The 17,686-nt window shown below is 34.0% G+C and overlaps 1 protein-coding gene across 6 annotated transcripts; it reads left to right on the top strand.

Annotated features, from left to right (window-relative positions):
• The first annotated feature begins 1,596 nt into the window (after positions 1-1,596).
• LOC142974400 (proton channel OtopLc-like) lies at positions 1,597-17,033 on the top strand. 6 transcript variants are annotated; one of them, XM_076116705.1, is made up of 14 exons: positions 1,597-1,736; positions 8,377-8,480; positions 10,696-10,857; positions 11,256-11,420; positions 13,476-13,590; positions 13,755-13,857; positions 14,122-14,232; positions 14,326-14,777; positions 14,867-14,963; positions 15,042-15,214; positions 15,291-15,405; positions 15,479-15,633; positions 15,717-15,863; positions 16,803-17,033. In XM_076116705.1, the coding sequence occupies exons 2-14, from the start codon at positions 8,377-8,379 to the stop codon at positions 16,974-16,976; spliced, it is 2,073 nt and encodes a 690-aa protein (XP_075972820.1). In that variant the 5' UTR covers positions 1,597-1,736; the 3' UTR covers positions 16,977-17,033. The 6 variants fall into 6 exon arrangements, with proteins under 6 accessions (XP_075972820.1, XP_075972818.1, XP_075972821.1 ...); XM_076116703.1 differs by lacking the exon at positions 1,597-1,736 and adding an exon at positions 2,473-2,601; XM_076116706.1 differs by lacking the exon at positions 1,597-1,736 and adding an exon at positions 4,380-4,517.
• Positions 17,034-17,686: the final 653 nt, after the last annotated feature.

The following is a 17,686-nucleotide window of genomic DNA, read 5'->3' as shown; positions in this document are numbered from 1 at the left end:
ACAATACACCTCCTCCTCTAATTAGCCTCACAATTTGGTCGATAATTATCGCAAAAAAATATTATAGAATAAAACATACTTAAGGTATTTTCATTTTACGCAGCACCAGAGTACCGACATAGAAATGGTGACGACATACATCTACAGAATAACCTAATCACTATGATCATATATAGAAGTAGGCTCTATTTATCTACTACAATCTACTTACAGTACATTTTATACAGTTGATAAAAAAACTTATATAAACAAATAAAACCATAAAACGCAAAACAGTCATGAAGAAAATGGAAATAATATACGGTTGATATTCTACTACAGGCTATGAGAAAAGTTATGTCAGTAGTTTACCGACGTTTACCAAGCTCTAAAGCCTTAAACGTTAAACTTAAGTTTTAATCTCGAGCAGTTCCTACAAGTTTTAAATACGTATTAAATGTATGCTTATTTTAATGTCACCGTTCTAAAGAAGGTCTTGAAAAAGGCTGTTTATTTGAAAACACGACAAATATAAATATCCTGTTTAAAAACAATTGATTTTAGAAGAAATATGAGTCGGAACTGATTCGTAAAGTACAGTCGAGACCGTTACGAAATTCCGTTTCAACTTTTATTCTAAATATGTACTTGTACTTGTACTTGTTCAGCATAAAATCACGCCTTCTTCCCATACGGGTCAGCAGAGACCAGAAAACGCCACTTGGTACATCCCTTACAAACTTCCTTAGCTTTATTCACACCAACACATGTTGTCATAATGAACATCTTGTGCGTGAAGTCTAGTTCGGTATATTTTCCGTTTCCACTTCCTTGCATAATTATTGAAACTACTTGCGTACTCGGAAACGTTACACCGGATCACCTAAGCGAGCGTTCTTGAGGCTCTAGAATCGGAAATTGCGCATAAAAATGATTAGAGATCTGAAAATGAATATAGCAAATACATATAACACAAGAATATTGTTTTGCATTCAAAGAGATTGTTATTAAAATAAGGATGTGCTGTAGATGTCTGCGGCGAGAGGAACTGCACAGGAAATGTTCCGTCGATTGTTTCCTCAATAACTTTAGGAAGGACGTAAATAGTCAATGTAGACTTTCATCTCCTGCATCCTCCTGCCATCCTGCCACACTTATGTTGTAAAAGGATTGCGTATATTTATATATGTATATCCACAACTTAGTATGTCTATCCTGCACCCTTCGATCAATCTGGGATTTACTATTTTATTCTTAACTGAAATTAACTAACGGAATTTAGATAAACTATATATTGTTTAACTCGTATAAAAGGAGAGCTAAAATATTTGTCCAGCCACTTACTGCTTTGATAGAGTAGTCTCTTTGGTTACACTAAATAACTTCTGTAAACTATAGTTTCAGTTCACAGGTTAGAGCAACCACAAATCAATTGGATATTATTGTACATTTTACGCGACAATACTACCAAGAATGTTTAGTTAAAGAGATTTTTTCTATACTTTAAGGAAATGACAAAAGAATGGGTGAGCTGAGTACATACGTGAAGAGATCGTGCTACATAAATTGATCATGCAATTAGCGGCTTTACGACGTCGTGGAGTCTACTCCAAAATTGTTAGCTCACAGCGATGCCAGTGTCCACCACAGACAACATGTTTTACAATTTTAACAATATAATATAATAAATATCTTTGAAAATTGTCTAGAGGTTGACTGATCTTTTTTTTTTGGAATTCCAAGGATTGTTTCCAAAGGTGAGTGTTTCATTGTCCATGTTTAATTAGTTTACTTTGTTATCTGTACTCCATTAGGTGTTTGAGACATTGTTTGGCTGTTAAAGATATATTTTAAGTTACGTTTTCACTGAATTTTAATCTGACAAAATGTTATACTTAAATTTATGTTTTAAGCCGCAAAACTTTAAAAATGTCAATATTTGTAAATGTTTGTTCGGTGCTCAGCTGGTTATACACGTTAAAAGATTAAGTATACAAATTATTTATAATTATTCTGTCATCTTCGCAGACGACTAAATAGATGTAGTCACTTAAAATATAATAGGTTGGTAGTAATCATTGAGTTACATTGTTTTCTACAAGCATTGTGATATTTCAACAGAGCGGCGTATGAGCACCATTATACATACGTAAACATTTACCAGTTTACACTCTAATAAACCACATAGACCATAACAACTAACTGATGCAAATTGAGAGAGATCACGACTCCAGGCGATAATCAGTGCATGGCGTTCTATCAACCGTTCAAATAATAATCAAACATCATTTATTCAAACTACTGTTTGCTTATTTTTGACTTATCACGAAATTTGATAACTTTTGCTAAGAATATTATGTATTTATTTGGATTTTAGAATGCTATTTTTCAGTATTATCCGGTTATATGACGAGATTTGCACGTCGACTTATCTACGTCACACGAATTATGTTAATCAAATAGAAAATTTCAATTTTCAATACTCAGATTAACTTTCCATTTATTGGTAATTCAGTGCCGTGTGCGGTCATTCGGAACCTTAGTGAACTAAGTAGTTAATATCGTAATATTAAATCTCGAGTGATGTCTATTCAATGTGCGTTTTATTACGAACCATGTTCCGTAAGTGATTTACTATTCTCATTTCAGTTCGTTCATCTGTGATTACGAATCAATTGTAGAATTTTCCGATTCTGAATTGAGTTGTTTGTTAGCATCATTTATAGTGCTTGAGATGATTTAATAATTAAGTGTAAATTCTTTCACGCTACACTATTACTTTAAGTTAACCGTTGATAAATTAATTAGGTACAACAATTATAGGACCACAATAAAACTAAATAAAGCCTCTACGTGATTGATAAATAATAAGAATGAAATCGTTGTGTTTATACAACTTTGTGTAAGAAGTTTAAAATTAATTAATATATTTTTTATTGGGTGGACTGCTTTAAAATTGGATTATGTTGTTTTACGAATTATTCGTAAACAGTACAGAACAAGAAAATATTTTAATTACAGATGTGTTCTATTCCGTGAAATGAAGTCATGTTTGTGTACCTTCATAAATGAGCTATTATTTTATTGATATTTAAAATTAATAACAGTATTTCAGACTAATTGATAGTTATTGTACTGCGGATACATTCCAACGACATGCAATGTGTTTACTTGGAAATATGTATTGTACACATATTACATACATAGCTGCATAGGTACGATACATATTGAAAATTCCAACCCGTTTTATAATTCGTTTGCGATGTGGGAATTAATTATGGAATGATAATTATTAATTACATTATGAAACTTATTTCTGTACATTACGAGGACTGTATAATAAATGTTAATATAAGTATTATACCTACTACTTTCACTGGTTACTGCGAGATGAGTGCTATCCCGATGTGCCAAATTTCCTGTAATATATAGAAAGGTAGAAAATTTAACATTTTTTTTTCACCTTTTCAATTACGATTTATTTGAGGTGTCGTCGAATTAATTTAAAAAATAAACAATTGTCATTTTGTCAACATAATAGAGGTAAATAGTTCCTGAATAAAAAACATGGATAAATTGTTATTTGATTGTTAAGATCTGAATAAAACGGTATTATCTCTATTGCAAAAGACAAACGTAATGATAAGTATTTCACTTCAATATTTGTTAGCGGTTAGTGTTTGTTGTTTGTGTAAATCACGGCAAGTTTAAAGTGCAGCGACATCGTTTAGCATCAGGTGCGATACACTCACGCAAATATTTTATGAAAATACCTAGATTATTAACGTTAGTGATGCCACGTTTTAAGATGTCGATAAATCGTATGATTTTTCAAATTCGTCACTGGATTACTCATTTAATTTTGAATAACTTTGAAGTTATGGGTCTATCATATTTCATAATAATTAAATTTATGTATTCACTTATAAAATTTGAGCATGGGGTTTTGTTGTTGAGCCCAAAAGTAAATCTGACTGCATTATTTATTATTCCACGATTCGATATTCTTAATTTTACATTTCTAAAGTGTTAAATGATGATTGTTTATACTTGAATCACAAGTAATTGTTTATTCAATTAAAACTAATTAGAAGGCAATTAAGCACAATGTAATAAGTTGACCTCAGATTGTGTCAATTGTGTGTGGTTTGTATGCTACCGGTAATATTATCGATTATGGGAGTTTCTATATCGAGTATCTTATCATGAGTTGTATGTTAATTTAAAAAAAATGTTCATATTACCAAAACTATAGAAATATTGCTTTTACTCCTGCTGTAAACCAATTTCTTTAACAGTTCAAATAAAATGATCCCATGATTTTGTATACAATAGCAATTTAAATTCCGATATTCTCTTATTTTTCGAGGTCAACGTTGAGAGACTGATAACAGGCGCACTAATTTGCTGCAGCCATAAAATAGTAATTAAAAAAACTAAATAGTATCGATATCGACGGGTGTCGCGAGACGCGAGATCGTGACTAGCGGCGAGTGCGGAGGGGTGTCGGCGTCGCGGCCGCGTCCTACAGCCAAACGGTAAACACTTTGCTGTAATCTCGAGATGAGAAAACTTTCAGTTCTCTTAATTCAGAAACTTATTCAACAACCTAACAACCTTAGAGCGGACCGCCCGGCGGACGCAAGACAAACAAACTCACCATTTAATCTTACACTTTGTACTACATTAAAATAAAAATCGGGCTAGCTTTACATCGAAATGAAGAAGAAAAATGTAAGTAATACAACATTATTAACCTTCTTTAGTGACAAGAAACATCCCGCAAATCACTGCATCAAATACAATTCATTGCTTATTAAATGTATACAAATTAGGTAGTTGAATACTTAAAAGATCAATATTCCCTACATTAAAACATTTCGTGGTTACATCACGAAAGTAATTACAAAAGTCGTAGACCGATAAAGAAAGCTGACCAATTCATTGTTTTAAATTGAGTTCAACAATATTTTAACCAACTCCATAAAATGCACTTTTGCAACAGCACTGATGCGTCAATATTATTGTATTTTCTAGACATCTTACGAATAGGTAAGCTTTGAAAACAGTGGTATCTCTCGGGGGATAAAATTTTCCACTCGGACACAGTACGTCAGGCGCATTAGAGCTTCGAGAGAGAGCTCTTTTCCATTAATCTAAGAACGCAACTTAAGCTATAAACCTTGCCCATCGGTTGAAAGATGTTTGTGCACTTAACAGACAGTACATTACGCCGTTACAATTGATAATGTACAAAATAATACTAATTAATATATATCTTATCACACCCAAGTATTTATAATCACTTTTATACTTTTGCTACAATTTACTTACTTTTACTACTATAAGTACTTTTGATTTATAATCAAAAAATATTTTATTATGATTATATCCTGTATAGCTGACCCGCGCAACTTCGCTTGCGTAACCTAAGAGAATGGGTCAAAATTTTCCCCGTTTTTGTAACATTTTTCGTTGCTACTCCGCTCCTAATGACTGTAGCGTGATGTTATATAGCCTATAGCCTTCCTCGATAAATGGGCTATCTAACACTGAAAGAATTTTTCAAATCGGACCAGTAGTTCCTGAGATTAGCGCGTTCAAACAAACAAACAAACAAACTCTTCAGCTTTATTATATTAGTATAGATGACAAGATGTATGGATAAAATTGAAGCAAAGTAAGTCAGTAAGGATTATACCAGGTGTCGTGTTTTTAGTCTCTCCCTATTCCTATGGGAAGAAGGCGTGATTTTATGTATGTATGTAAAGATTTTTAGTTAACATATTAGTTTTTTAAAGTTTTATCAAGTTTCTTGAACTGGCATTAAATTTAAGACGCAGTCGAATAAATTCTTTGATATATTTCTATATCAGGCTGCAATGTTGCATTATTAAGGCTTAAGATAACGTCAACTTTTGACAGAATTAGTCCTTAATGTTGAATCTACTTATAGATAATTCTGCAGTAGCTACCTACCTAATTGAGTTTGAGGTGAACGTCTCGCCACAAGCATAGCATCTCATCTTGGGCGCTATCTGTATTACATAGATAGATATATAAATACAGTTTAATAATATGGAAGTCCATATATAGTATTTATACTTGATACAAAATTGTATATTTGTAAAATGGTAAGAAATTCGTAAAATAGCGTACATAGATCTGCAGGGAAAGTATATAATGTAATTGTCTAAATAAAGATAATTGTCACTTGTTCTATCGATGAAAAAATAGTCACGGTAAAACCTTGCATCCTTTTTTTTATAAGGGCTATTTATGGTACGCTTGGCCAGTTGGCCAGCATTTGTTTTAGAGCTAAGTGATTGCGAAAGATTTACTTAAATTATATAATTGTGTATCAGCTGACATGTAATAATAATAACTCTTAATAAATAGACATACGTAGATACAAAACAATAGGTGACACATGGTGTAATCGTTACTTATATAAATAGTTATGTCACTAGTCATTCATCGAACGGGACATTAAGAGATCATTTTACTTAATTAGTACTCCTTTCAGTTTTAAAAAAGTTCCGTAAGGACGCATTTTTCATCTATAACATGTGGTCTAAATCCCCGAAATTGCCAAGTTTTTTTATGCCTGGCATTTATTATTCGTATGTTACTTTTTAGTATATAAAAAAAAACTGAGCAGAATAAAATAATTCCCAAATTAGTTCTTAAGTATTTTTTAATTGTGCTGAAAGCACAGACACAATTCGATGAATTGTTTAAGAAACAACTAATTCAGAGCCTTTAAATAATGCTTTTAATTTTATTTGCTCCTCGTTTTGACCTAACTTAGAAAAAACATGCAAAAAAATTCTTCACAATATGATAAAAACTTGCTTTGTTCACCCCTGCCGATCACATTATATATGGATTCTTTCTTGCATAAATTAAAAGAACCTTATATAAAAGAATATCCAGGGCTATTATATCACAAAGTACTTTGTTTACTCGCCATTCAGGTGAAAAGCAATAACTGAAGCTGAACTCGTTCAGTGCATATTATAAGTCCGTGCTATCTACATATCTACAAAAAAAAATATAGTGAAATAAATGTGACATATCAATATAGCATTTTGAAAACATTGTAAACTTCAAAGACTTAGTTCAAAGATTTTATTATGGATAACCTACAAGTTCATCATCAAAAAAAACATAGCACCAAAAAGGTAATATTACTTCTACTTACTTCTATTTGTTATTTGATACTGATAATTGTTAGCTTATCTTCAGAACATTAGATCTTAAACTTAAACCTATACTTCGTTCATAGTAAACAATTGAAAACGCGGCTTGATTGACCATTACTGTGAAACGTATGCTTTTAAAAGTATTTGGGGTTCTCTAGTTACATGTAAATAATATACTAAGAGTGATCCATATTAGTCGGCTTTAGGGGGTCAGCGAACACAGTCTATACGAGTATATCCATAATACAGTAAGCAAACAAGCCCAATAATACTAACGTTACGTTTACCTGTAAAATTTTAACGTTTTCTTAATTTGGGCGTGGCCTGCTATTGCACTTTTAAATAAACATCAATTCATGATAAGCCAAGAGGTAAAGTTTTTATAAATACTTAGACCAATGGTATAAGGCGTAACGTGTTTTTACTTTATTGCGACGCAAAAAAAACACTTATATATGGTATTTTGTAACTATTGTACCAATTATTATAACACACGGTACTAGTTTCTCTAGACAGTAAAACGTTGTACTTACTCGATACTCAAAAAATATAAATAAATACTTTGAGTAGTGACGAAACATTCAGATATCGACGTATTCATGTCAATTTAATCAGTCAATTGACAGCACGGAGTGTTATCCTCGAGTGGAGTAAACTGTGCGCCATAAGCAAACAGACATTAAAGGATTACCGGATAACTACGTAACGTGTAATAGCTACACGTACACGATACTGTAAACAAAGCCTATATATTAGTGCTCAGTGTAAGCTTACCTCGACCGAGGACGGCCGGTCCTCGCTATACACAACGTAAACGAACAAAAAATGGATAAATAAAAAACACATTTACTGGAAGCGATTTGTATATATTGTGTCTATCTAGCTACGGACTAGATTAGTACTGTGTTGACGGTTAGGGCGATGAAAAAATATACTAGAAAGAAATCTACGACACGTATTAACTTACCGATAAACAGGTACGGGTATTTTATTTTGGGGCGTCAGAACCATATCTCTTATTTTGATTCTGATCACTGAAACGCTTTATAAAAATAGAGTACATTTAAATAATGTGTGGTACGTGACATATTTGTGTATTGACGTACTTTAAAGCCGCATAGAAGCTGGTGTAATTAGTGAGAGTATGAAGATGGAGGTCGTGTGATGTAGTGGTATTGTGTGCGTGTTGTAGATGAGTCCGGTGAACAGAGGCCCACTGTGCGAGCCGAGCGACTTACATCCGGGCGTCACCGTCACCGACATGGACACTGTGCACGAAGAAAATGACAACGACAGGTACCCTAGTTATGAACTTATACTGTAATCAATGTAACTGTTCTCATATTGTATATGTTCTCATCTACTTCTATTCTATCATTATCTCTGAAAAATCGAGAGTATCATAATATATGAGACTGTATGTGAAGGTTTACTAGTCTAAAAGTATGTTTTGTTATGTTAGTACAGATGTTATCTCTTGTAAATACTTTTCATTATCATAATATTTATTTCATTACAATCTTACTTTAAACACTTTAGTATATATTGCCAAAACAAATAACCGGAATATCTCGTCCAATGCTTGATATATTTTATTGTAACATTACCTAATCAGCAAATATTTCATGAAGGAAATATTTTAAAGTTTACTAGGCAAGAGATCACGCTTTGATAAAAAATACGAAACAGCAACCGTATTATTATAAACTCAATATTACTCAAACCTTTTAAATTGATTAAAATTAAAAGGAAAATGTTAATTGTACTATGAAAACATAGTACAATTAACATTAATCTCACAAAGATTTTAAAATCACAATAAAAAATACAAACAAATGCAGGCAAAACAAAAATGCTGCGTTATTCAGTTCTAAATAGTGACCCATTGAAACAAACAGTCCACTTGCATTGATGAACCAATGTTCCGCAGTGGAAAATTGAACATGAAAAGCCGTTCTTTTTAAACCGCGAGGAAATGGATACGTCGGCGCACCGGACAGCTTGTAGTCATCATAAACAAAGAGATGCTAACCATTTAATTAAAGTTTCTTTTAGACCGCATTTTCCTTTGTCTCGTGACTCAGTTTTATCTGTTATCTAAATACTGGATCTGAGCTGCGTGTAGTTTATGCCGCAGACGGCGTTAGATACTGCTATCGCTACACTACATTATAATTCTTATTTATTTTCGCTCGAAAATTATCTTTGGCGTGTATAGAAATTAAGTTTTTAGACAGTACTAAAAACTAAGCCTTTCTTTCAAGAATAGAATGTGCAATCTATTTTTATCGTAATACATGTTTAGATCTTCTAATGAGGGCGTATATTATCGTGTATAATAATGGCTAATTTTATGCCTTAATCCTTAAACATTTTACAATGTATGCAAAACCTTAATCTCGTATGACCTTACGCTCATTCACGAGATCTCTAGAACAGTTGTTCTTCGATAACAACGCACGCCTTGGTAGTTTTCAAGTTGTAAAATCTAAATTCTTTTCGTATCAATATTTTGAGTGTACGGGCGATATTCAAAATAGGTTCAGTGAGGATACAACGAAGCTTAGGAAGACATTTCCGGCGAACGGATGCACATTTTGGAGATTTTGCGCTCAGAATCTTCCCAGTCGAAATAGTTCAATACAACTTCAGTTCAGACGTTTCTTTAAATATTCATATTACAGTGTGTTCACATTTAAATCAACATCCAGTTATTTATAGACAGAAATATCTTCAAACTAATAAATAATTCATAACGTTAGCTAAATTTGGTAATTCAATTATGAGAACATTAATAATTACACAAAATAATCTTTATAATATCTATATTAAACCTCTGCGTTACCCTGATTGGAATATAGTTAAATATTTTTACGTAAAACTAACAACAAACGTTATTTTGTAAACATTTTGACGTTTCTAAAACGGCTATTTTAGGTCAGCTGGCCTATACCAAAGGACGTCAACGTTTGTTAGTAGAGCGCGTGGCATTTTAGTTGAACGACATTTTTGAACACACTGTATTTGATCGGAAAGTATGAAACGCATACACAAAGAGGGATTTCGGTGCAGTCGCAAAGAGCTTCGAAAATATTTATGACGTTTGATAGACCGCTTTGTGTAGCCGATACACCTCCCACCTGCTCCTGCGCCAGGCGCCGCTCCTAGAGGATTGACTGTTCTGCACATAACGACAATAGAAAAACAAGCTGCTACTTTCAAATACTTTCATGGAGATAATCATAAAGACGCATCTAGATACTAGGTACTTACATGTATGAACCTTTACTGTATGCATATTTTAGTAGGATTAATGACGAATTATTACAATCAAAACTAGTTAGAAATTGTAAACGGGTAATCTCTTCCTATCTCATTCAGACTACTTTTATATTACCTGCGTCACATTATTTAGGTTCTCTCACTTCTCATTTTAAAAATAACACTAAACCATACTTCAATGCTTTGGATCTTCAACACAAGTTAGTTAACTTTACCTGTATTGACATAGTGATGACTCGTCATACTCGGACCTCGGGCGGCTGCGGGAGAAGACGAGCGCGATGCTGGACACGCCCGCGAACCCGCTCATACACCACGCACACTCTCAGCCCAACAGCCGCCGGATGTCCAGCGATATCGAGACCAAACTAGCCGCCAATCTCAACACGAGGTATGTGGGACATTCTGATATAGATTCATCTGATAAACAGTAAGGTAATGATTAAGTTATATTTACCTTCTACGCAAAAGTGACTTAAAAATTACTCATGGAGATTCAATAAAGTGTACAAATATGTCTTCGAAATGTATAACGCCTTCTTGATGTTTTCTTCTTGATAGGTATCTGACCAACTTAAAATATTTAGTTTAATGCAGTTAAGTTAAAAGTAAGTACGTTATTGATAATTCTAGTTTCAAAAAGACTCAATCATTGTTCAAATTACAAGAGCATCTGTATTGCCCGAAATACGATGGCAAGATTAAAACGTCAGCATAATAGAAAAGTATTGAAAACGGTATTCACGTAAAACATAATACATCATTAACATTAACCTGAATCGATTACAGGCGTCCGTCAGCTATAATCGCAGCGTTTCGCCGTCCGTCGCAAGCCCTGGCTCTGTGCGCGGCCACGCAGAGAAGGTTTCTGTCTGAGTTGACTCCTCACTCCAGGACATCAGTCGCTTCCACCTCTCACGAGACTCCGCCGTCCGCTGCTGAGATATTAGGACAGTAAGTAACTTACGGCCGAACACTCAAATATCCCTCAATTCTAATTTAACTTCATAAGTAGGTACACATGTCAGTGGCAATACAAGTAAAGTAAGAAACGCAGGAAATCATAGCGTATTTTTGTTGTAATCTCTTAGTAGACATTATTTTAATAACGTGTAAGTTATTGTCAAAAGTTTGTTTTCATTGCTTTAGTTTAAAAGTTTCAAATATTAGTCTCATGTTAGCAAGAAAATCGATGAGTACAATTTTGAACGCGTTTTACATGTCACACATATACTAAGTCACATATAACGGCTTTGGCCAAAGTTTTGTTTACCGCTCCGGCTGAGCAGATGTTTTACCTTTAATATTTGGTAGCTATCACAAGTATAAATCAAAACGCGTGGAAATCCTTGAGTAAATATTCGTAGAGGCTGTTGAAGGAAGCATTGCTACGTCGTAGTACTATGGCGCTCGGTCGTAGACACAAAATCGTAGATCTTTGTTCCTGCCAATAAATTTAACGTATAGTGTCTCGTATAGTCCTAATAAATTGAATATCACTGACAGTTCAGCAAACAAAAAAAATTAGACCATTTTATTTCTGACAACTACGATTTTGCGGCTGATTACAATTCGCTGAAGTTTCCTCGGAATACCTCCCATTGCTAGTCATAGTAATTGTTTGACAAATATCAATTTAGGAAATCTTAAAGGAATCCCTGGTTAGAAGACATTAGATAAGATATTACCTCAATGTTTTGCGCTATTATTAGACAAAGTTTACGCGAAAATAGTTGTCAGAATATAGAATAATATTTGGTATTAGGGTAGGCATTCGAGGAAGGTAGTCGTACTATAAATCAGGTCGGGCGAGCTGTCGCCACGTCGCAGTCGGCGTGTGCTCCCGCCAGCCCGCCACGCGCCACGCGCTCGTCTTACCGCAACTTACGATACTTGACATGGGCCCACCGACCGCAAACTTACATTGTTTTCGTATTTTTAAGGCTTTCTATTTACATTTGAGTGATTAACTATTAAACACTATGGTATAAATAGACTATAGCCCTACATCACAAATCATTAATCATAATGAAAAGTTTACACTTTCAGTAAATTGTAAGCTAATAATTTCTTATTAATTTTGAAATCTTACTAATAAAAATAATCATGTGTCATTGACCTCGAAAAATTACTAGATTCTCAGTTTAGATTTTAAAAACATTTCAAACTTATTTAGACAAAACGTTACAGAAAGAACAATGACTTGGTCAGTTCGTGACCAAACTCTCAATTATTATCTTTAACACACTCGATGACTCAAACCACACGTACACAACAATTGAGCAAGTTCCATGAAACCTGTATCACGCACGAATTTATGTCATCGGTCGCTTAATTATGAATAAGCACAGAGTGGAGACCTATTTAGAGGTGAATAATATTCAGTTGGATAACGTCATGTAGTGAGCAGACAATACGCAGCCTACGTCGCGTCAACACCATTCAAAAGCACACCCTTTATTTGTTAATAGATAGACAGGCCGACAATAGCTCCGGGAACATTCAACGCAAACATCACCAGATGAATGTAATTAGATTGTGAAAATGTTTTTGAATTAAACGACTCACTGTTGCTTCTGATACAGGCGAATACTACTGAATAACGTTTGACGTTACTGTTGTTAGTTGCGCAACGATTATTCCAATAGGATTAGATATTATCTAACTTTCGATTGTGTAATATCAATTTCTTGTTTTGAGTCTATGTGTTGTGTTGTATTTGTAAAAATGTACGCGTATTCGTTGTTATATAGCTTTTCCTCAGGTCTTGTATGTAAATAGTTATCCTTTCACCGTTAAGATATCGCCATTTAAATTTTATTTACAACAGTTTCTGGATCGCATGAATAATTATCCCGTGTGGGAATTGAACCGACAACCTCCCGTTGCACAGGCAGCGGCGTGGAGACCGTAACCATTGCGTTACGGAGGCAGTCACAATTAAATTTGATGTTTATTGTAAAGCGATACAGTAATTCTGAATACATTACATGTTATCATTGTTTATAGCGAAGCGCTGAGTAAAGCACTATCAGCTTTATACTGCAAGTTGTTAGTGGTGCTGGGGCTGGCCTTCCCCGTGACCGAAGTCATCGCAGGTGGAGTGCCCGATGGATACTACCAGGTATTGTATTAGTTCGTTTGGTATTTGCTAGTAACTCGGTAAAGTTAAAATTCCTCCGCAAAAGAAAATTACGGCCAATTCGCTAGTCATTTTTTGTTCCTATTTTTTTGCGTTCTCTATTTATTACCTAGTTTTGTTTCATTTACATAATGCTCTTTTTTCAGGGGTTCTATTTATATTTATATTTGGTGTCGCTAATATTCGTCGTATTTCAATATGTAAATATAATGCGTCAGAAGGCGGTCAACTTAATCATCCACGACTATGGTGAGTCCACTTCTATAGAAACAACACAATATCACTCTAAACAATAAGCACTAGCTATACGCTTAGGTAATTAACCACATTTGCTTAACAAAATGAGACATTAAAATCACATTTGTTTGCATAATTACGACCGCAAAGAATATTACCTCCTTTAGTTTGCATTCCACTAACGTTTTTAAACCATTCGTATAAATGTACCGGAAAATTTTACTGAACATGTGCTTTCTAACGACTCACCACTATGAATTCAATTATTTTTTACAGAGGGCTCACTGAAAGAGGATAAAAATGGAAGAACTAATCTGGTAGACAAATTAAAAACAAAAGAAAACATTTCTCGCTACGGCAGTTTTTATTTGAGATTGGGCGGAATTGGTAATTAAATGACATAATAAATCACTTCACAGTATCTAGGTCCTTATTTCTTGTAAGACTAATTTTAATAAACTTTTTAAAACAAAATTCCAGCATTCGGTATAGGTTCAATGGTATACAGTGGTTTAGAACTGGGCGAATATTTCGAGATGACAGATAAATGCCGCAACGTCCTCTCTGTGATTACACCTGCGTTACGAATGGCTCTTACGCTCGCACAAATGCAGTTTATGTTTCTCACAAACAAAGATATAGAATCAGGAACTTTTAAATTAATACAAAGATTTGGGTTTATGCACATGATAGCGACAAACTTGTGCGAATGGTTGTATGTGTTAGTGGAAGAAACGAAACATGAGATACACCATCTAGAGCACACAATATTAGCACAGGAAAACAGTACGCTTCATGTGGCCGAGGCTATCCCGTGCAGACGAGCCAATATTATGGGCGCGCTACTTCAAAATGCTGCGCCATTCCTGTTTCCATGTACGATTGAATACTCTCTGATCTGTGCTGTTATATTATACGAAATGTGGAAGGAGGTGGGTTCAGTTCTTGGTAGAAACATACAATATTCATTCGTGTCTACAATTTACTGTTCAATGTGTACTTACAACAAACAAACTTTCAGGTCAAATGCACTCCCGAAGACTTTGAGAAGAAGTTCAATATTAAAAATAAATCACGCAACAATTCTGTGACTCCTGAGAAAATTCTTCAGCAGTTCGGTAATATTTTTATAAAGTTTGCAACTTGTCTTGCGTGTTGGTGACAGAGCTATAAATGTACGATATATGTATTTTCAGCCGGAATGCTCGGAGTAAGTTCTCCACACGGCAGTAAGGCGGCCTTACACCATTTCTCTGTGGACTGTTCACACGCTCACCGCGGCCTCTTTGCTGGCATACTCGTCATCGTGTTCACCATCATCTCTCTTATTATGTTCTTCGTTCTGGCTAATAACCCTTCCACAATGACGGTAAAACATGTACAATTTTATAGAGATTAATGTATCATAGATGTGGATATCTTTTACTTAACTTTTTTCTTTCCAGGATGCAATTTTTGAAGTGAACGTTTGCGAGTTGATTCTGTATTCATTATCAATAGTGGCATCGGTAACTGCTTTGATACAAATGAGAGCATTGTCTTATAAACGAAAATCTCAAAGTAAGTAAAATATCATGACTTTCGCTATTACATAAAGAATCGAATAGACATTAAACGCATTTGTTCTTTTCAGCTATTTTGGGTCTGGATCCCTTTCTACTAATTCTGGCGCAGTCTGGAATGTTCGTGTACTGTATGTTCAGTATGATAGGAAGCCATCACACACAGAACCAGAAAAACAGCGGAGGTCTTACTTTATTCTTCTCGGAATTCTTATCTCTTAATCAGGTAATATTATAAGTCCAATTATTTTAATACCAATTAACGAATGTACACGTACCTTGCAATATATTATTTATTTCTTTTTTCAGACGATAATTCAAACGTTGTTTATTATTGACGCATGGTGGCGTCGCAGTAGTACTTCAGAACAAAGAAGAAATAAACCAGGCCGACAACTGGTCACATTCTTACTTGTAGCTAATATGGCTATGTGGGCGATAAACACGTTGGAAAAGGTAAGACCTATGTAGTATGTTTTGAAAATAATGAGTTATAACGCATGCTAGTAGGTATGCCAATATGATGACTATAAAACAAGAGAAAACGACAGTGCAGTAGCCTACAATCTGAGATTATCACGCTATCACAAAAACACAAAAAAAATACGTGCCGTAACGCGACTCGATCAACTATCGACTACAGGCTAGCTATCGAGACTTTTGTATGAAAATATGATCAGCGCCTCTTACAGGCAACGTAGGAACTATTTTGGCAGTACATTTTAAATATCTAACTTTCTCTACTAGACGGTACCGAACGTAGATAATCACTTTACTGAACCATCTTATTGCGAATTAAGTTAATTTAATTTTTATTTTTTAGTTAAAATATTAAAAAAAAAATGCATTGAATACTTGACCAACTTACATAAGTGTCAGTTTACCAGCCAGTCACAGATATAACTTGTTTATACAGATTTTATAAAGTATTTTACTCTGTTGCAATTAAACAACTGATAAACGTCATTATCAAATTTTATAACAGAATCAACAATTTCAATCAGCTAAATTGGCCACTATTATGTTTCGAAAATGTTGATACAATAACTAACATCACAAATTAATTGATATTATAAATTAATGAAATTTCATCTGCTTTCGACTAAATTGTTGGTACAATGTCAAATGAGGTGTATAAATAGTTACGTCAAAGGTATTCAAGCACTAGCCTTTTCCGCGACTCCCCCCGTATAGAATATTATGGCCTTCATGTTAGGCTATTTACTACTTCTTTTTCTTCCCTCATACCTATTCTTCCAGATTCTTTCTGGATAGTAATTAGTTATGTTTATATTTAGTAACATTTAGCAGTTACTTGCGTTGTTACAGTTAGTTCAATAGTATGTATAAGTTATTAACATTTTTAATTAAATCAATTATTTTTATTTTTTACAGAATCGAGCTGAATTCCGCCCAGAGCACTTGGCATTCTACGGCCCATGGGCATGGACAATCATAACCCACGTCTCTATGCCTCTCGCCATTTTCTACAGATTCCATTCCACGATCTGCCTCTTTGAAATTTGGAAAAACTGCTTCAAGAACAAACCACTGTACTTAAATATTTAAATGTGTTCATATTTGAAACGAATGATATTATTGTAACAATATTTGTAAATAATTAAACATAATTACTTTTTACTATTTGTGTTTTATTTGACGAATCACTGAATCTAGTTCAATATTTTCTAAGAAAGGAGTATATGACAATGACTATAAAATAAAATAAACATTAATTAAGGTACTAACGATGTAAGGCGTGCAGATACTATTATCGCCAATTAATTCGTGGGTTCGATCACACGTGCACTCGTGCTAATATTTGCATGGTTCATGGATAAATTAGAGACGATCTCTTCGCGAGGTCTCGAATCAAAGTGAATGTTATTTTAATTAGTAATTTTAATAAAATTACTTTCTTTACAAAAGTTTGTACAGATACAATCTACAAACATGTCAATAAATTACAACAAATTACTATCATACTATTAGGCTTTGATTCGTTAAGGAATATAGGAGGAGCTTTGACTACACCGAACAGATGCTAGCAGGAGACTTATTGTAATCTTGGAAAGAACTGGTTTATAAACACCCCCGGTTTCTGAAGTTCATTTAGCGGTAGTTCAATAGCGTTAAAACTCATATAAGAAAACCAGTTTGAATAGATAAACTACCACTAAATGTTCCTTAGAAGCCGGGCATTAGACAGGCAAGGTTTCCTCGGAACGTTTTCTTTCACCGTAAAAGCTAGCAACAATAAATTCCTAATAGACAATCAT

This window comes from Anticarsia gemmatalis, chromosome 7 (genome assembly GCF_050436995.1).
Source record: "Anticarsia gemmatalis isolate Benzon Research Colony breed Stoneville strain chromosome 7, ilAntGemm2 primary, whole genome shotgun sequence".
Lineage (NCBI taxonomy): Eukaryota > Metazoa > Arthropoda > Insecta > Lepidoptera > Erebidae > Anticarsia > Anticarsia gemmatalis.
This window is presented reverse-complemented; position numbering and strand designations above follow the sequence as displayed.

Excerpts from the sequence above, each read along its gene's own strand:
- LOC142974400 (XM_076116701.1), top strand. The coding sequence starts at position 7,116 with ATGGATAACCTACAAGTTCATCATCAAAAAAAACATAGCACCAAAAAG. Across the intron at positions 11,421-13,475 it reads GCTGCTGAGATATTAGGACA|CGAAGCGCTGAGTAAAGCAC; the intron begins GTAAGTAACTTA and ends CATTGTTTATAG. Across the intron at positions 14,778-14,866 it reads TATACGAAATGTGGAAGGAG|GTCAAATGCACTCCCGAAGA; the intron begins GTGGGTTCAGTT and ends ACAAACTTTCAG.